This window comes from Equus caballus, chromosome 16 (assembly GCF_041296265.1).
Source record: "Equus caballus isolate H_3958 breed thoroughbred chromosome 16, TB-T2T, whole genome shotgun sequence".
NCBI classification, from domain to species: Eukaryota; Metazoa; Chordata; class Mammalia; order Perissodactyla; family Equidae; genus Equus; species Equus caballus.
Genome location: NC_091699.1, coordinates 27,330,233 through 27,351,911, shown reverse-complemented (window position 1 = coordinate 27,351,911; position 21,679 = coordinate 27,330,233). Strand labels below are relative to the sequence as shown.

General features: G+C 36.9%; 2 protein-coding genes across 6 annotated transcripts in view; one reads left to right on the top strand and one right to left on the bottom strand.

Annotated features, from left to right (window-relative positions):
• Positions 1–21,679, bottom strand: part of CNTN3 (contactin 3) — a 317,098-nt gene that overhangs the window by 278,618 nt on the left and 16,801 nt on the right. The gene's annotated exons all lie outside the window — the stretch shown is intronic.
• The window catches only part of LOC138918166 (uncharacterized), a 130,703-nt gene continuing 127,674 nt past the window's right edge, over positions 18,651–21,679 (top strand). The window contains exon 1 of the mRNA XM_070238365.1: positions 18,651–18,718. Coding sequence (XP_070094466.1) covers positions 18,651–18,718 — 68 coding nt within the window. The remainder of the gene's footprint in view (positions 18,719–21,679) is intronic.

Genomic DNA, 21,679 nt, shown 5'->3' with positions numbered 1-21,679 from the left:
AAGCAGATAATACAAGATGTACACCCGGGAGATGGGAATATTGGGGCCACCTTAGAATTCTGCTTACTACACTTTGCAAAGCAACAGTAATGTCTAAAAGTACTATTCTCTGAGTTGCGACACAGTATGCAAAGGTGGATTTCTCTACCAGGTATGGCAAATGAATATGTCAAACTTAACCTCATACAAAGAGAGAGTTTCCATTCATGTAAAGGGTTCTGCAAGTGAAGTTGAAATCAAGATACTATCTACCAGCTCTTGTCGGTCTTAGAGCACTGGGTCTCTGTGGCAACATTAAATGCTGGGTTTTGCAAACACAGTGCTGCCTGGGATAACTGCCCTGCAGTCTAGAGAATGGCTTTTTTTTTTTAAACTCAGATTATGTTGTAGCGGAGCCAATGTTGTATGATAATCTTGCGTGTTATATTAACTCTTTGGCTCTTTAAAAGCAAAAGACATCAGGGGCTTGGCCTCAATTTCTGAGGTTTTTCTTCCTCAGACTGAAGGGGCTCAAAGATCACCAATTTTCTGAGGCATCATTTAGAAGAAATTGGAGGAAACTGATTTTGGGTTCTATTGTTACTTAAGATTTTGAAATTGTAACTGAAAGACAAGAAATTTGATTGTAGTCTTTAATTCATCTGAACCTGAATGTGTTTGCTATTTAACTTCTAAGGGGATTTAAGCTTTAGACTTCACTTTTTCCTTGAGAATATGATAATGGAGCAGTTATTCATATTTGAATTTAAGGCATCTCTAAGATAAAAAGAAAAGAATACAATAGAATAGAAATACCATAATGTGTCACATTTGCATAGATAAGTGCTTTTACATGAAACTATAACTTCTGAATTACATACATGTGCATATTTGTGCTTGGTTATGATATGAAATATATTCTTACTGTAGGTTGCAGTAGAAGTAGTTTAAAGCTATTTAATACATATAAAGTGTTTAAAACGGTCTCTAGCCTATAATAAGCATCATTGTAGTTTAGACAGTGTTCCTATCTGCTGGGGATGCTTGTATCCACGCACCTCACCTTCAGATTCTGATGTGATTTGCCTGGGATGCTGCCTGGGCTTGTAGGAAGATGCTGATTCAGCCTCAAGGGACATATCTAAGATGGCCTTTCATTGGTTGTATAACCCTGGACCAGCTAATTAACTTCTCAGGACTTCAGCTCCATCATCTGTCATATGGGAATTATTCTCTTGCCTGCCTGTATAGGGTTATTAGGAGGATTAAATGCATAATATATGTAAAGAATTTAGCAAAGTGCCCGTCGTAGATGTTCTCAAAATGGTACCTAGTATTCAGACATATTAAAAACCTACAATAGGAAATGTGGAATTCATATGTTTACTGATGCTTTTTGTCAACATAATCTTGTCTTCATTTAGATAATTCACACTAGAAACCATTATTTTACACTCAGAAACTAGGAAACAAAACTTACAGAACTTGGGGTCTCTCATTCACTGATACCAATTATGGACCCTTCTTAACATATTTTGTCGCTTTCTTCTTGTTCAACTACTAGTTGCCCAAGTTCACCTTTATTCTTTCTGGGTTCATAGTCTTTGCAGCTATTCCCATCTCCCAATTAGGGTACGATATTAAACACAGCTTGAGGTCATCTACTGACCTCTGTCTTAACTACCCCACAATCTGCCCTCCACCGCCACTGGCTCCAAGCCTTTGCAGCTCTTCTCATCAACTTCTTTAGTGTTTCTGAGCTACTTCTAAATACAATAAATGGGTCTGCCTTGCTTTCCTACCTTCTTCACTAAGAACTGCTACATTCAAAGGTCATCAACTTGTGTACATATAGTTATGCACCATATAACAATGTTTTGGTCAACAACAGACTGCAGAAATGACAGTGGTCCCATAAAATGAGTACGATACAGCCTAGGTGTGGAGTAGGATATACCATCTAGGGTTGTGTGAGTACACTCTACGATGTTGACACAATGACAAAATTACTTTATGATGCATTTCTCAGAACACAGTCTCATCCTTGAGTGACACATGACTGTAACGCATTTCAGTGACCTGGGTCTCTGAGGTGAGGTAAGTTAAGAAAACACCATCTTCCATGCATCAGGTAAAGAAACATTGAAAAATTCACTAATATTAAACACTGGTAAAGAGGAGGCAAACGAGAACTCTCCTATACTGTTAGAGGGAGTGAAAATAGTGCTACTACTTTGGAAGGCAATTGGAAATTATCAAAATTTTTAAAGTACTTATTCTTTCAGAATACACTTACCGATGAACCAAAAATTTTACTTCTGAATATCTAATGTAAAAGACATCTTGCCATATTTGAAGAAGGAGGCATAGCCCCACAATATTCACTGGAGCCCTGTCTATAGTAACAAAAATCTGAGACCAATGTAAACGTTTATCAGAGGGGCAATAGCTAATTAAACTATCATATATTCCACTATAGTACAGTACAGAAATGAAAAGGGAAGGGTTTGATCTATTTATAAAAAAATATAATGTTAAGTGATAAAAGGAAGATGGAAAATGACACAGGATGATATTATTTATGTAAAACAGTATACAACTATATTTTACATTTTCTATGTGCATGCGTGGTATAAAAAGGGCCCACAACACATAAATGAAACTCTTAAATTTGATTGTCTCTGGAATGGTGGGGAATCTAATCTGCACTATTAGATTTTATTAAAGAATATATTTACTAATTATTTGTATATTTCAATATTGTTTATAAAATTCCACTTACTAAAAGAAGAACAGGCCTCTATTTTGCTCCTTCCACTACAGTAGACAAGCTGATGATGGGTGATGACCTTTAGGAGAAGCCAGGGGAAGCCCAGGGCAAGAAGTAACTGCCCGCATGCACGGGAGGATACCCGTGATCCAGAAAATGAGGAAGATCTAAGGTTTCATCTGGCTTTCATGGAGGTCTATTTGAGTGCCTGAAGGAACTGCAAGTTCCATCTCTAAATTACCCCATTAGGATACAGTTAGTGCTTAGACTGGGTTGGGGAGAGTGGATGTTCTTTGCTTTAACTCCATAGACAGTGCATCTGAGACAAGCGGAGACAGCAGTTTCCCGCAGAGAACAAGCGTTCCTGGCTGAATGCCTGCAGCCTAGAGCTGCATGCCTTCTACCCAAACTAATGGAAGGGACCAAAGGGACCCCAGGGTGTCAGGAAGGACCTACTCGACCTGACTGTATGAGCATACTCCAGGCCCAACATTCTGGGATACGCGGAGCCTAAGGGGAAGGGATGGAAGGGACTGACACAGCAGCTATGTCTGAGGGTGGCAGGAGATGGAGGCGGAGGCTGGGCAGGCTAAAGAAAGGGAAGACTTCAACTGTGCATCATAAGCACCAGCTTTAAATCACCAGGCCGCCACAGAGTGGGCTCAATGCATTTTATCAGCATTGATATTTCAGAATCTATATAAGTCACAATCACCACTGGTATTCTGATTATGAAAGATGAAAGTTTAGGGTAGTCAACACCTAAGCCAAACCAAATGAAAAAGTCCAACAGTCATGGTTCTCTCTGTATATGAATACGTTTTCAAAGGTCCAGGACACATTAAAATTATATCCAACCCAAATATCCAATAGTAAGGGACTGATTAATAAATTATGGTATACTCGCTTCTGGAATACTACAGTCCTATTAATGGTGTAGTACAGAAATACTTTGTTGAACACAGAAAATTGCTCAAAAGATGCAAGGAGCAGTGAAGGTCAACAGAGGTATCCTGGAGCCAACAGCCTGGGCCTGAGCCTAGGATGTGTCATTATTCATCTGGGGAAACTTTAGCAAGATTCCTACCAAGACTCTTAGCTAAGACTTTAACAAGACTCTTGAGCTGTGTCTCAGTACAATAAAGCATCTTACAGGGTTGTTGTGAGGATTAAATTAATATACACAGAAAGACTTCAGAAGAGTGTCTATTACTTAGTAAATGCTCAATAAATATCAGCTATTATTATTAATATTATTATTCAAGAATTGCAGTTAAGTGAAAAAAGTTCACAAGCCTATGAAACATTTTCCCATTTTGAAAAACTATATAGATTTATATATAATTTATATTTATATAGAAATAACTCAAACACACACAGACATATGTGTATGTATCAAAATTCAATGATATAGAAGTAATTTAAAAGATACAACCAACTATTGTTATTGGGTATGCTAGGAAATATTTATTTCCTCTCTTTGCTTATTTGAATAGCACAGTTGTTAGGAGCCTGGACTCTGAGGCCAGACTGTTCATCTTCAATCTCTGGCTCAGCCACTTATTAGCTGTGTGACCTTGAGAAAGTCATTTAAATTCTCTGTGCCTCATAGTGTTCCTCTTCTGTCCTAAATATGGTAATATTAGATATTCCTAAATATGGTATTTAGGTCATTATGGTATTCCTAAATATGGTAATAATATTTATAGCTACATTAAATTAGAATGAAATATATATTTTATTTTAAAATGTTATTTACCAGGCCACATGGAATGCTAAAAATCAAATGATTTAAATATATGTGAGAGATATGAAAGAATCATACCAATTTTTAATATTTTATCACAAACCTAAAATAATGGTTAGAATTTTCAGATGAAACGATTTTACATACAGAAAATCCCAAAGAATCCACAAAATAACTATTAGAGCTATACACATACAATGGAATATTATTCAGCCCTAAAAAGGAATAAAGTACTGATACACATTGCAAAGGCAACCTTGAAAACATGATGCTAAGTAGAGGCAGTCAGACACGAAAGGCCACCTACTGTATGATTCCATTTATATAAAATTTCCAGACTAGGGAAATCCATAAAGACAGAAAGTAGATTAGCCATCGGCAGGAGTTGGGGGGAGGGGAAAATGGGAAGTGACTGCTAATGGGTACAGGGTTCTTTCAGAATGATTAAAATGTTCTGGAATTAGATAGTAGTTTTAGTTACACAACCTTGTGAATATGCTAAAACTCACTAAACTGTACACTTTAAAATGGTGACTTAAATGGTATGTGATTTGTATTTCAAGAAAAAACACTGCTTAGAACATTTTGAAAAACTAAAATCTCACTTCTAAAATTCCCAGTTTATGTTTCACTGTGACTAAAACAAAGCCACTTAGGTTCGCTTTCAAAAGTAAAGATACGCCCATGGAATTCATGTTATTTTCCTCTAACAACCTGTTCCTTTTTCCCAGTGTCGCATTCGTGTTTTCAATCATTCCAATGGCACCAAGCACCTTTGGAATCAGATGTTACTAAACTGAATTAACCTCAAGTTCCATTTTGGAAGATTCTTGGAAAAGTCAGAAGTTACAGCTTCTACCAGGCATTTCCTGAAGGATCCATATTACCTCCATATACTTAGTCATACCACCGAAAAACTTAACACTGCTCATGAGAAAATGAATGTGATGTCAGAGAGCAAAATGCTCATTGTGTTGAAAATACATGCTTTTCTCAGAATCATTTTCTATCCATTAAAAATAAATTAGATAATTTTTGAGATATCCAGTTGTGATCCACCGCCTATATAGCCAGGCCTTTTGTGGCCCCTTGATTTAGGGGAGGATATCTCAATTCCTGGCTTTTTCTCCCTCAACCTCCTTCATTTTCTGGTGTCCATGTCTTAAACCATGTGAAATCTTTCTGGGAGGCTTCTCAGCCCACTATTATGGAGACACCAACTATTCCAGGCCACAGTGTTCCTGGGAATCCAGCACCTCAACTTTTTCAGAGTCAGTCCCAGGTGGGTAAACTTTTCCTAGGTTGGTCATCCTGGTACCCAGTGCGCAACTTCCCTGGGTTCATCACACATACTCCTGCCCCAGCCAAACCTTCTCACCCTGGAAGATTCCACCACCTGTGGAGTATTGGCCACAGGCACTGCTCCTTCCAACACCCCAGATCTCTGCCTCCTTCTAACGTTAAGAGTCTTTCTCCTGCTTCTTATCACTTCATTTGCCTCCTTCCTCATTCCTCTCCTCTTTTCTTCTTCTCTCAAACCTAGAGTCTCAAATTTTTCCTGGGAGCAAGTGCAAAGAAATATAGTAGGAAAATCACACAGATTTATATCTTCAGAAATTATCCAGTCATTCATATATGTGAAAACAAACAGAGTACTCTGATCTGAGCATATCTAATAAACTTCCAACATTCTCATCAATAAAACACAAAAACTTGCACAGCTAACCTCTCTAACGTCTTCCCATTTAAAAAGAAAAAATATTCAATATTATACATAATATGTCTAGTTAAAATAGAACAAGAGGAATTCATTCCCCAAACCAGACAAGACTGCACACAATTTCTTGAGTGTGGGAAAAAATAATTCTTAACCTAGCCACAAGCAAGGAGGAAAGAATTTCATAAATCGATAAAAATTGAAATTACATTAATCATTTATATGTAAACCAGAAATGAACTTCTTTTTATGGCTGAGATAAAAATCAGTGATTATACATTATTCTATTAAAAATGCTCTAAAATTCTATCTATTCTTTAGCAAGGTTTCTATACTTCTCTCATCATAATATTGAATTTATACTAAAGAAAAGAAAATGGGGAAAAAACACATACCTTGATGCTTAATGATTTTTTTCCTACTTAGAAAATAAAAAAGTATTTCTACATAACTTTTTTAAACAAGTGTATGTTTTTTAAAAATACCAAATTCAAATTCAAATAGTGCCTTTAATCCTACTTCCCCCCTGGAAACATATAGTGTTTATTTTCTGGGTTCAAACTCCCACTTTTAAGCGTATTTTACTTACTTCTCAGATTAACCACTGATTCCTGTAGAATCTTAGTGACCCTCCTTGGCTTTCTAAGGAGAGGCTGCTATGAGTTTGTAAGCAGCGTTCGTACCATCCTGAGAGTAACGTAAATAATACACACCTCCCTGGAGTTGACTGTGTCAGTGCTTCATTCAGGAAGGAAACAAAACACACACCTCTCCCTGGAGAAAGATCCGGTTACCACACCCAGAACAGAAAGTCAAGCCCTCATGACCTAACGTTAGGGAAAACGCCATTCAGGGAGCCATGCCACAGATGTTTTAGATGAATGGATAAACTAATATCAAATGCGTATCAAATGCTTCCACATGCTATAAAAATGAAGAGATACTTCACTAAAACAGATCGTTAATCCAAACGCTATCAGCAGTTTCTTCCTTGGAAGCTGTGATTTCTAACTGTTCAAACTTCCCAACTGATTGCATTAAAATGCTTCTGGCTTCACTCCTCAATTGGCTTCACAGCATTACTTATTCTATTATACATTTTCAAGAGTGGGGAGGAAAAGAAAGAATTATAGTACGTGTATGTTACTGAAATGACCTCAAACTCAAATAGCATAGTTCTCTCTCATTTAACCAATGCATATTTCATTTTTACTACCACACAAGATCTCAAGTTATTCTAAATTATTCATGATCACTCCTTCCCAGTAACATCCATATGTTCTCACTCACCCAAAGAGAAAAGTCATTTCCATTCTTGATTAGTAGCATTTGCAACCACCTTTCTTTAAAATGAAAGAAGGTTGAATACTTCAAAAAATAATCATCATACTATTGGTAAAAGCTAAAGACTTAGGTCACATACTAGCATTAATGCTAGCTAAAAGTTTTATCCCAAACCAATGATGGATGTTACTGACAGAAATCTATGATTAGATATTTTAATATTAATTATGTTACCAAACATACGCAGTTTGCAGAATCTTGAAACGCACCTGGCACAAGGCAGGCATTCACACATATTAGTTGAATGAACAAATGAATGTCTCACTGATGGAAGTTTCATTTTAAATGTTAAAAAAGATATATTTATTTTAAATGTTCCATATTTTCATTACAGTAAATTTCTGATAAATCTTTACCAATTTGCAAATTAAACATTGCAAATATCAACTTCCTTATAAGGTAAAGTTAATGTTGTTTATTAACTCTTGATTGAAGAGAGCCTAAATGTTTGTATACTTAAAATTTACATTTCTATTCAGCAACTGATGAACAGATGTGGAATATTAAATAACCCCTTAACCAGACTCTGCTCACAAAATGTAAAAGAGAAAGGTGAAACTATAAAAACACTTCAATAAAGAGTCATAGGGGTCGGCCCCGTGGCCTAGTGGTTAAGTTCGCGTGTTCTGCTGCAGTGGCCCAGGGTTTCGCTGGTTCGGATCCTGGGCGCGGACATGGCACCACTTATCAGGCCACACTGAAGCAGCGTCCCACATGCCACAACTAGAAGGACCCACAACTAGAAAATATACAACTATGTACTGGGGGGATTTGGGGAGGAAAAGCAGAAAGAAAAAAAAAAGGAGTACCTAAATAAAATAAAATCCAGGAACGTATTACCAGATGCCACAGTCCAAGGTTTCTCCACTGTTGGAAATTAATTGCAAAAAATTACAAATAGTACACCACTTAAGGAGCTTCTTATATGATACATCACTTCTTTAGTAAATTATTGTGAAATGAAGTTCTGTGAAACACTGGCAGGTCATCTAGAGTTAAGCGAGAGGACTGTTCCTCCACACAGCAGAATATGGACATCTGTTCTCTACAAACCCATTCTGCAAGTTCATTTACGAGAACACTCATTAACCCTCAGAGAAGTTCCACCATGAAGTGAGGAATCATTAGCAATATATAGTTGGCCAAAGTGGTATGTTCAGAAAGGCTAAAGTGACATTAGGGTCGAATGACTTATTACATTTTTCCATGTATTCTGGAAAGGAACTGGGCAAGAGGACAAAAATCACAGTTTTAAGCACTAGTTGCAAAAGACTTAAAAGTCTTAACCAGCTTTGACTGAAAAGTCCTGTGTTTGTTGATTATACCTCAATAAAACTAAAAAAATTTGAACAAATTAAATAAAAATAAAAACTCTGTGAGTTTGTCCTCTTCCTCAACAGGAGTCAAGAGTGAACCCACATGGACCAATATGTGACACCTGTACTTAAACACACCAACCACTGAATTAAATGTAAACAGACTGCTTGCTACAATTGCGACAGACTATTAGACTGAATAAAAAAGAAGCAACTATATGTTCTTTACAAGAAATACACTTCAAAAATGTGTAATGGACAGGTTGACAGTAAAGAAGTAAAAATTACCATGCAAGCTCCAAGCATAAGAAAGCTAGTGTTATATACCAATGTCAGACAAAGTAGACTTTCAGACAAAGAATATTAATAAAAATAAAAAGGGCATTCCATAATTATAAAAGGATCATATCATCAGGAAGAGACAACAATACTAAATGTGTAAGCATTTAACAGCGCTTCAAGAAGTGAATATGCACATACAGGAAGTGCAAATTGACAAATCAAAGAAAGAAATGGAAAACTCCACCATTGCACTTGAAGATTTTAAAAGCACCTTCTCAGTTATGAATAGAACGAGTAGATCCTGCCTCCTCCTCCCGAAAAAAATCGGTAGAGACACAGAAAATATGACAAATAGAATCAGTCAGTTGGACCTAGTTGGCATTTATACAACACTAACCTAACAACCACGGAACAGGCATTCTTTCCAACTGCACTTGGAACATTTATGGAGACATTACATGTTTCTCTATAAAATAGGTTTCAAAAACATCAAAGAATTGAAATAATAAATAGCATATTTTCTGACAACAAAAGTCTTAAATTAGAAAATAAAGGACAAATGGAGAAATCCACAAATACTAGGAAAAATAAAAACAATATACCTCAAATAACCCATGGGTTAAAGAAGAAATTAAATCGAAAATAGAATATTTTGAAATGAATAATGAAAACACACCATATCAAAATTGTAGAACACAGAGAAAGCAGCTCTTATAAGTTTATAATGTTAAATCTCAATACAGAAGAAAGGTTTAAAATTAACAATCTGAGATCCTACTTCAAGAAGCAAAAATAGAGGAGGAAATTAAGCTCAAAATAAATGTAACAAAGAAAATATTTAAAAATAAGAGCATAAATAAAAAATTTAAAGGACAAAAATAAACAAGGTAAAATATTATTTCTTTGAATATATTAGCCAAATTGATAAATCACTAGCAGTACTACACAGGAAAAAAAAAAGAGAAAACACAAAATTCAAGATCAAGAAATGAAAAGGACAGCATCACAACAGATCCTACAAACATTAAAATAATAAGAAAAGATAATGTAAATAACTTTATGGCAATAAATTCAGTAAGTTTGATGAAAAGGACAAATTCCTTCAAAAATACAAATTACCACAGTTGATGTAAGGTACAGCAGAAAATGAAAGTAACCTCACATCTATTAAAGAAATTGGATCTGAAATGAAAACCCTTCCCAGAAAGAAAGCTTTAGGCCAAAGGACTTCATTGATGAATTCCAGTATCAGGAAAATAATACCAATCTTATACAAATTGTTCCAGAATACTGAGGAAGAAGGCTTATGAGGCCAGTATTAACATGATACCAAAAAAAATGACAAATATTACAAGAAAACTAGAGACCAATATTTTCTCATTAAAAAATACAAAAATCTCTCAAAATTCTAAAAAATGTAAAAATCCTTAAAAGTATTAGCAAATCAAACACACCAGTATATAAAAAGGGTAATATATCATGAAGAAAAGGGGGTTTATTCCAAAATATAGCTTAACATTCATGCTACTTAACAAAATAAAAAAGAAACATAATCATTCTCAATAGATGAAGAAAATACATATGAAAAAAGTCATCATCTTTATGAGAAAACTCTTGGCAAAGTAGAAACAGAAAAGAACTACCTTAATATGATAAAGAGTATGAACCAAAAACCTTCAGCTAACATCAATCTTATTGGTAAAAATTAAACCCTTTCCGACCACCATCAGGAAGAAGTCAAGGATGTCCTCTCTGACCATTTGTATTCACCAATGTACTGGAGATCCTAGACAGTGTAATAAGGGAAGCAAAGAAAATAAAAGGCATTCAGATGGGGAAAAAAAAGTAAAGCTCATTATTCACAGACATATATGACTGTGTTAGAAAACTCCTGCCATAAAAAGCGATGAAATCTGGCCATTTGTGACAACATGGATGGATCTCCAGGGTATTATGCTAAGTGAAATAAGTCAGAGGTAGAAAGTCAAATACCATATGATCTCACTCATAAATAGAAGATAAAAACAGCAACAAACAAACACATAGAGGCAGAAATTGGATTGGTGGTTACCAGAGGTGACCGGGGAGGGGGTGAGGGCGAAAGGGGTGATTAGGCGTATGTGTGTGGTGATGGATTGTAATTAGTCTTTGGGTGGTGAACATGATGTAATCTACACAGAAATCGAAATATAATGATGTACACCCAAAACTTATATAATGTTATCATAATAAAAAAACAAAAATTAAAGAAATAAAACCCCAAAAAATCTACAAAAGAAAACAACTACTTAGATTATGTGAATTAGCATTGCTGCAGAATACAAGGTCAAACACTCAAATCAGTTGTATTTCTAAATATAACAATAAAAATTGGAAAATAAAGTTTAAAAATCATACTTATAAAAGTTTAAAAATCATACTTATAATGGCATAGAAAAACATCAACTATCCAGTAGAAATCTAACAAGTATGTGCAATACTCCTACAGTGAAAACCACAAATATTACTGAGCTAAATTAAAGATGACCTAAATAAAAGGAGAGATAAGCAATGCTCATTGATTGAAAGATTCAATAATGTTAAGAGGCCCATTCTCCCTAAATTGCCTTATAGATTCAAGGCAATTCCCTTCAAAATTCCAACGCGTCCATTTGAAAAAATAGATAAGATGATTCTAAAATTTACATAGAACTGAAAAGGGTCCAGAAGAGCCAAATTTGAAAGAAAAATAAATGTTAAAGACTTATACTAACTGATTTCAACTGACAACAATTAAGACAGTGTTGAAGTTGCACAGATAAACAAATAGATGAATTAAAGAGGATATTGACTGTATTCAGACATACATCCCAAATATTAGGTCAATGTTTTTGTTTTTTGTTTTTTAACCAAGGCAGTTCATGGGGGGAAAGTGTTTTCAATAAATGTTACTCCAAAAACAAATATCTATATAAAAAATCTCCTCAATGCCTAAGTCACTCCATCCACAAACATTTATTTGACATGGATCACAGATCTAAATGTAAAACAGTCAACCAGAAAGCTTCCACAAGAACACATAGGAGAATATTTTCATGACCGTGGCAGGAGACACAAAACGTTAATAATTTCAAAACATGATAAACTGGTTTTCTTCAAAATTAACAATGTCTTGTCATAAACAGTATCATTAAGAAAATTAATAAGCAAGCCAGTCTAGGAAAAAGATTAGCAGCACTGATGCTGAATATATAAGTAAATGATGAAAAGATAAAAAGCCCTATAAAAATGGGCAATAGACTTGAACAAACACTTCCCAGAAGAAGATACATAAATGATACATTAGCATCTGAAAAGATGCTTAACAGCATTAGTCATGCAAATTAAAACCACAGTACTACACACTTTCTCATTTACTAGAATGGCTAAAATAAAAAAGACTGACAAATGTTGGCAAAGAAGGTAGTCACATGGATTCCCAAACCTTGCTAAGAGAAACGTAAAATAGTACAACCACTGTAGATAACTACTAAGTGTGTGCGTGCTGTGTGTGTGTCTGCATGTGTGTGTATGACCCAGGACACAGAAAAAAATCACGTTCACAAAATGAATGGTCCACAAATGTTTATATAATCTCTATTTACAGCTGTCTCATTTGTACTCATGGGATGTTAATTTATGGGATTACTGAGTGATGACACAGAGAGGTTAATGCCATTGAAAGAAGATGTATTACTTACGTTTCTCAAGAGAAGGGGGCATGCCATGCCACACAGGGCCACACGGGGAAGCACCAGTTCAGGAGAGGAATTGGAAGCATGAGCCAGGGGAAAGCACGGGCTGCAGCCTTTACTGGAGGAAAGGCAAGGCAGGGCAGCGTAAACAGCTTAGGACTGGCTCGTTTCAATAATTATGGAGGGCTCTGGGGCCTAGGGGCTATTCCCAGTTGTCTGGTACCTGATTCGGGGTTGATTTAGGGCAGTGGAAATATGGGCTTGGTGTGTGAGAGGCACATGAAGGAGGTGGTTCAGAGTATGGGCTCTGGACCACAGGAAAGATGTGAACAACCTTGGCCAGTAGTTTGGCCCTATAATTAACAGATGCCAAATAGACAAATATAGAATCTCATAAAATACAGTGAGATCAATAATATCCCAAGAGTGAAAACAACCCCAAAAGTCCATCAGCAGACAAATGAATCAACAATCTGTGATCTATCCCTACAATAGAGTACTTCCTAGCAATTAAAAAAATTACTGACAGATGCAACACAACCTAAATAAATGTGAAAAACATGATACTGAGAAAATAGCCAGACTGTGAAGAATATGTACATTACATTTCCAGTTATGTGAAGTCTGCGAACAGCAAAACTCTATTAAGCAGGAATTAGCAGGGGCTACCATGCAGCTGGGAGGCCTGGGATTGACTGCAAAGGGTCATGGAGGAAAACTTCTGGGGGAATGGAAGCGTTCTGTATCTTGGTGTGGGTGCCTGTTTGTGGCTACCTGGGTGTAATTCATTATCAAAACGTGTGAGACTGAACACACAACTTCTGTGCATTTAGCTGCATATTAATTACACTTTAATTTTTTTAAATAAAAATATCTGTGAGAGATTATACATTTGAAGCAGAGAAGTGCTTTGTCTGCCTTTACTGCTTGCTTCTCATAGCTATCCTCTATTTAGCGTCCAATAGTGGACAATTAATTGAAGTCCCTCCGAGCACAGGCTTTGCAGACAGACAGTCCTAGCTTCTAGTCCTGGCTCTTGTCCCTGGTTCTTATGCCAAAATCTTTCTAACATTTTTACCAAGGTACTTATTCTTTCCAAGCCTCAGCTTTTTTACCCGAAAAAAAAACGGGGATAACAGTATCTACTTTTTACCTTCATAAACACTCTGGCAACATCACAATATAGGTGAGCCACATATTGATATTAGCAATCACAGCAAAGCTAATATGAATGATAATATTATTAAAACCTACATCAAACATGTCTCTAGGATGGATAATTATACGTAATATGCATTTTCTTCATTTGTATTTTTTATATCATGATCAGTTTTGTATTTTAATTTTTACAAAAAACCCTGACAGGGGCCAGTCCGGTGGTGCAGCGATTAAGTGCGCACATTCTGCTTTGGCGGCCCGGGGTCCGCTAGTTTGGATCCCGGGTGCAGACATGGCACCACTCATCAAGCCATGCTGTGGTAGGCATCCCTCACATAAAGCAGAGGAAGATGGGCACGGATGTTAGCTCAGGGCCAGTCTTCATCAGCAAAAAGAGGAGGATTGGCAGATGTTAGCTCAGGGCTGATCTTCCACAAAATAAAATAAAATAAAAAATAATAAAATAAAACCTGACACCTTATATAGCTGACACTGAAATAATATATGGGAAAATGGCATGTCGATTATAATCTTGTTTCTCAACAGGTATGAACTGAGGCATTGTGCTTACAACGTGCTCTTCACGTATTACTGCATATGATCCACACAGCATGCCTATTAAATAGATACTATTATTACTCCCATTTGATGAGCTGAGGAAACCGAGGCTCAGAGAAGCCAAAGCCTTGCTCAAAGATGGTAAACGGATAAGTGGTAGAGCTAGGATTTCAACCTTAACATTAAGAACTCGGGTTATTTCCATCTTTCCATCCTGACAGCCTTAGCAAATCGGCTAATCCCCTCATGACTGCAAGATGGTTGTCCTCGATGAGGCACCACATCTTTACACAGTACCCAAAGTCCAGAAGAAAGAGTCCTTCCTCTTTGTCCCTTTTTAATCCAACCAGTCAAATAACTAATACAAGGAGTGTTTTCCCCGTTATATAATTCCTTTCAAAGGAAGAAAGTAGGAAGGGGCACATCTAGCTTTAAAAGAGTGTGTCTATGATTTTTACATGCATGGAGAGTCATTTGATTAAGGATTCTGATGGTCAATATCCACAAGTCACAAGCGAAGACTTGAGCAAATGAAGCCAAGCTAGAGTGACTGGGAGAACCACAAATTAAGCTGTACACTCTGTACTGCTTTTATGTACGATCACAACAGAATTTGGAGCATCTAATTCGTATTAAATGTTAAAGGATAACTGTACATCAGCCCACACTCTATGGATTTTCTACACAAGAACTGTAGGAATCGAGTCCTTGCAAACTACAGAATTAGTCACTTACTGACATTTGTGGGCTTAAATTGCACTAGATTTCTTATGTTGAAATCAGGTTTTAAACACGTAAAACACTCCAAATAACTGACCTTCCTTTATAGTAAAATAAACTGAATTAAATTTTGTATTTGTATTTGACCCAAAATCTCTTATAGAGTAATACTGTAGGACATATAAAAAAATTACATGCTAATCTGATCATTAAATATTAAGTATATGTACATTTTAAGGAACACTGTAAAATGAAAACTCTTACTTAACTTTGCAAAACCTTTATATCCATCATCTTGACACATTAAATGGCTGTCATAACAAAATCTAATGATTTTACTATTTCATATAAACAAAAATAAAATTGCAATTTTAATGTCAGATAAATACAGATTAAAAAGAGATCTCTATTCATGCCCATTTAAGAGTTTTCTCAGCTGTCAAAATGAGCTACAGAAGAACAAATGGGAATTGCATTCTATTTTATTTCACCTTTCTGCAGAGGCACAGTAGGAAAATCTTTTCTTGTAACTTCCTTGTTAAAATTACAATGTATCAAGTAGAATACCGACCCACTGGGATAATGGTAAAATTACTGTCTTGGTACTCAGACTTCATTTCCTCAAAGATTTTGGAAGTTGTGACAAGCTGCTAGATGTCTTCAAACTACAAAGAAAGGCAAAATATCCTTATCTTAGCTGGCACAGGACAAGACAGAAAACAAAGCTGAGTGTTAGCCTCGGGCAATGATTGCTCTATAGAGATTCCAGATCTGAGAAAACCACTTATCAAAATATTTGTTCCTCTATAGTGATAGAGGAGGTTTCCGACCAAACATGTAATGGATATTTCATCAAGAAAATAGATAAAAGTCATTAATAAAGTGGGAGAGTGGAGGGAGAATGCTAAAATATATCCACCCCATTAACTTCCTAACCTGGATTGACTACCAGAAATACTCCCCTTGATCTTGTGAATTAACACCCCTTCTCTGTCTTTTAACATGCATTAATGATGAGGAATATACTGTGCAGTGTAAAGCAAATGTATTAAGAATATATATCCAGTGACTAATAAATAATTATAATGATGAGCACAGGGCTGGACTGGCTGGTAACAGACTGTGTAGCTCTGAGAAGTTGACTGAGTTCTTCACCTCTCCAAGCCTCATCTTTCCCATCTGATCAAATGGGTTAATAATAATAGTACCTACTTCATGAGGTGTTTACAGGATTCAATTAATTCATATGCATAAGGCACTTAGAAAGTACTTGATATATACAGTAATTAATATCATATACAGGTTACCTAATAATAATATAATTATATTATTAATGAATGAATGAATAAAGCAACAACTCAAGCAAGACACTATCTTAAACACGACCCAGGACATAGGAAACGTAGGAAAACAGTACAAAGTCTCTTTTCTCAAGTAAAGTTTAATCTAATTAGGGAGCACAGGACTATCGGTGGTGCTTGCTAGCCTTTCCTAGCATCTGTTCTGCTTTTTTTTCCTTTTTTTTTTTTTGAGCAAGATTAGCCCTGAGCTAACATCTGCCACCAATCCCCCTCTTTTTGCTGAGGAAGATTGGCCCTGAGCTCACATCCGTGCCCATCTTCCTCTACTTTATATGTGGGACACCTGCCACAGTGTGGCATGAAAAGCAGTGCATAGGTCTGCACCCAGGATCCAAACCAGTGAACCCCGGGCTGCCGAAGCGGAATGTGAATTTAACCGCTGAGTCACTAGGGCCAGCCCGACATCTGTTCTGCTTTGATTTTACTTTGATGAGCTGCCCCTCCCGGCTACTCTCACTCCATACATAGTCAGCCTCCGTATCAGCGAAACTTCCACCTGCAGATGGTTGAATCCACGAATGCGAAACCCTCGGATTTAGAGGGCAAACTATATTCGTTGTCCTATGCCATCTTACTATCCTAAAAGGGACTTGAGCATCCGCGGATTTTGGTATCTGAGGGGGTTCCTGGAATCAGCTCCCCAGACACTGAAGGATGACTATAATTCAAGCAGGACATTTCCCACTTCTCCTTATTCTTTCAAAGATCCAAGGATAGGCACATGGTGCAGATCTGGCCAAAAGGGATCAATTTCAGAACTTGGCATCTATTCGTAAAAAAATAAGGAGTAAAAAGAATTAAAAACATAAGACTAGAGTCAGGTAAAGCTGAGGGTGGGGTGCCGGAGACAGTGCAGGCCGATAATGACACAAAGGAAATCCAACTGAGTTCAACAACAGGGCTTATTTGTTCACAAATGTCATGGTTTTCCTTTCCATTCAGGAACAGAGGAGGGCTGCACTCCCCTTTGAATTCAGGCATGGCCATTTGACTGTTTTTAGTCAAGGAGATATGAATAGAAGTGACTTGTATCTGCTCTGGGCAGAAGCATGAAGACAACTGTGCAATTTGCATGTTCTCTTTTCCAAATCATTGCAAGAGTAGAAGCACATGTCACAAATGTGTTTCCATCAAGCTGGGTCCCAAGTAACTACAATGAGCAGATTCCACATGCCACTTATGTTGGATATGTAGCACAACAAAGAAATAAACTTTAATAGTATTAAGGTATAAAGATTTTGAAGACTTAGCCTGCCTGACTATACATAAGAAGAAAGAGAAGGAAATGAGGCAGATACAGGCACCGCTATGCAATAACCATTGTCAACCTCCAGGATCTCACTCCACCTAAGGACACCCGACCTGCACTTTTCAATAAAGAGAGCCAATACTTTTAGGGGGAGCGGAGGATAGAGGCTTGAACCAAGTTAAGTTGGTTATCTGATATTTGCAACCAAAACTACACCTTCTAATACAGGAAGCGGCAATATTCATGTGCAAAAGATAAACATATACCACTATAATACAGATGCTACATTACAGATGAGGGATCAGAACATAAGCTTTCGGCACAGCTTCAACTTTGAGGAGGAGATGAGTGCAGATCTTCCCCAGGAGAAGAAGGGCACACAGAGGGAAAGGTGAGTGCACAGCAGAGGCAGTGCGCCTGTGCAGCACTCAGAGCAGTGGCTCTTGGACCCGTCCCCCGCCCCACTCTGTGGATACTTTTGAAAACATACGAGGATATTTTAGTTGGCTCATTGGGGAACACCAGGGCCTTAGAGGGCAGAGGCCTTGGAGCTAGATACAATGCAATTCCTACATCGTTTCAAATGGGAAGGTTATGTGAGAGAAAAACCTATTTTTCATTATCTGAGCTTAGAAAGAATTATTTGCATGGTCTTCCTATATAAGGATACAACTCCTATGCAAAACAAAGGAAGACTGAAGTTGTAATGTTCATATGTCACCCAGAGTTGTCCACCATGTCAGAAAATCGCCTCACCAGTGGCAACACCCCTAATGGGAGTCCAGTCAACAACCTGACTCACTGGTAAGTGGTCTGCAGCTGTAGCCACCACACTCACATTGATTCTATCAATACATTAACATATACATACTTAGCTATCATTTTAACTGTCAAATAGCAAAAAAAATGATTCTAATGTTTAGTTGACTACTGTCTTATTTCTCTTCAATCTAAGCTTCATTATTACAAGCACATGCAAGCACAGGCAACGTCATCTTATCTTCTGGGGTGGTCATAGCCAAGCATTTACAGATTAAAATAGATTATATTATGACTTAATTATAATTCTCCTTTTATTATATGTAGGGTCTTATGTTGGCTTTTTTGAAATCATGTGAGTAATTTTGTTGTAATATGTATGAATTTCACGTCAGTATATAAAGGGGATGTTATAAAATATTAGTTATATACATGATGTTTGAAAACCAGTGACTCTAAGAAGGGCAAATGAAAGAATAATACTGTTGTCAGAATGTAAGAGGCCTTGAGTGCCAGGTTAACAATTTTTTTTTTACATTTTCCTGCAAGATGCAAGAAGGTATTAAGTTATGCAATGAGAAAGTGGTGTGAAGACAGCTGTGTTTGAAGATAATTGGTATGGTACCACGCAGGATGATGGGGAAGAGGAAAAACCAGGAAGGCTACAGTTGTCGTCATGGTAATGTGATAAGAAAAGCCTGAACTGAGGAAATGGCTGGGGAGATGGATCTGAGGAACAATGCAAAGAAGACTGCAGCATGATAAGTGACTGAGTTTGGGAGGAGAGGAAAGAATCAACGGTAACTCCAAAGTTCTGCTTTCTCCAAGGTTCATACTGATGGTCCTGAGACAGAAATAGGGAGTGTGAGACGAGAAGCCCCATCTGGAGAGAAAGATGAGTTCAAGTTCAGGCACACTCGAGGTTAAATCAACAGCAAGACATTCAGAATGGAAATGGTGGACAGAGGCTGCCAATTTGGGACTCAGCACTAGGAAGAATCAAAGGCTGACAATACCTAATCAGGACACAGGAGTAACAGTTATGGAGAGGATGGACTCTCTAATGGAAGAAAGAGGGGGAGAAAAAAGAAAAGGCAGTACAGGGCCGAAGCTCAGAAAACACCTACAATCGAGCAGGAGAAGGAGGATGAAAGCAGCCAGACAGAGCATCAGTTGGACATGCAGAGAAGAACCCCAAAAGTTCAGTGGTATGAAAGTCAAAAGAAGTAAAGTGACAGTGGAGAGCAGCAAGAGCACTGAGAGCTTAGGAACAACAAGGACTGAGACACAGCCACTGAACCTGACACTGAGAAGCTGCTTGTGATCTCAGGAACGCCACTTCCATGGTGGCAAGATCAGAAGGCAGACGGGAAGGCAATCAAAACCAAGAGAGGACAAGAAATCAAGGGCACAGGGGGAGGGCCCCTGTTGTAGAAGCTGAGTCGTGTAAGAGAGGGCAACAGGAAGGAACTTCAGGTCACTGATTACTGATTTCCATACAGGATACTAAAAGATATGTTGATTTACACAGACAGGGATGTTAACCTAGAACTGAGTATTGGGGAAAAAAATACATCTACTCCAAAATAGCACTTGGGAAAGAGAAAAACAAAATGAAATATATATACATAAACTGTATCCAATGATTCTTACTTTAAGAAATTAAATAAAGTAACACAAACACTTTCTCCAAGCCCTCAGTCTTCAGGATGTGGCTGTCCCATGTGGCTATGAGGCTGATATTCTGGGTCACTGTTTTCCTGAAGGAAAATGAGGGTAAAGCACAGATGCTTCACAGAAATTTCCTTCATAGTAAAAGACTGTGGGTCACATCTAACTGAAGATTAACCTCTAGTGTTCTTAATAAACTTATTTTTAAAGAGCTTAAGCAAAGCTCTGTATCTCGATGAATCACTGATCATAAATTCTCCCTAGAAAATCTCTTTTCTGGTAGGGTTACAGAAGAAAAATATGTGTAGTGTACTCAGTCAACAACTGTTGCCTTTAATTACTTCATAAAAGCAGCAGCTATTGAGTGACTAGTATGTTTTAGGCACACATATAGCTTTAAAATAAACTGAGCTTCCTAAAATGCAAATGAATATGCAAACTGACTCGATATTCTAACATAGACTATTAGATATTTTTGTTTTTGTTTTTTTATTTAGAAGATGTCACACAAATTCTGACTAGCAAATTAACTGAAAGTTTTAGAGCTTGGCAAATTTGTTTTCACTTTAGAACAATTTATGACCAGGAGTCTAAAATGCATTGTGGCTAATTAATGACTTTTCTGTGGTTTGACATACAAAATACATTTGCTTTGCAATAGTTTCACCTCAGATCCTACTGAATCATCTCTTTCCAAAATTTCAACACATGTAAGTGGTTGAAAGAACAGAAACTCCATTTTCTCTTCTGTCTCATAACAATTTCTGGTGCAAAGGTGATTTGCTATTGAACATCAAAGAACAATGGACAGACATGGAAGGTTGAAAGAAGATTATTACATGTGACTCCAAATTTCCAGAAAATATAAAATACTAGTCTAGAATTCCTAATGGTGTCATAAAGTCTAAGTGCTCACAAGAAGGGAAAATATTTTCATTAATGCCAAGAAAATACTACTCCTATTTGAGCAGAATAATTACAACTACTAATGATTGAGTGTTTCTGCGCCAGAAACTGTTATTTTTAATTTTGACAAGTTGAATTTACAGATGATGAAAATGAAGCTCAGTCAGTTTAACTTTTCAAGACTATACATATATATATAACTATATATATATAACTAAGTATATAAGTGTATATATATATGTGTGTGTGTGTGTGTGTGTATATATATATATATAAAACTAAGCGTATATATATATAGTCACATGGGTGAAGCTGTGTAAAGACCTTGCCCTGGCCCTGTTCACTGGTTGGGATTGTTTTAAGAATGGGATCAATACTAGCTGCTGCTTCTATTATTTTAGCATCTGCTAAAAGGAAGCCCACCTTGAC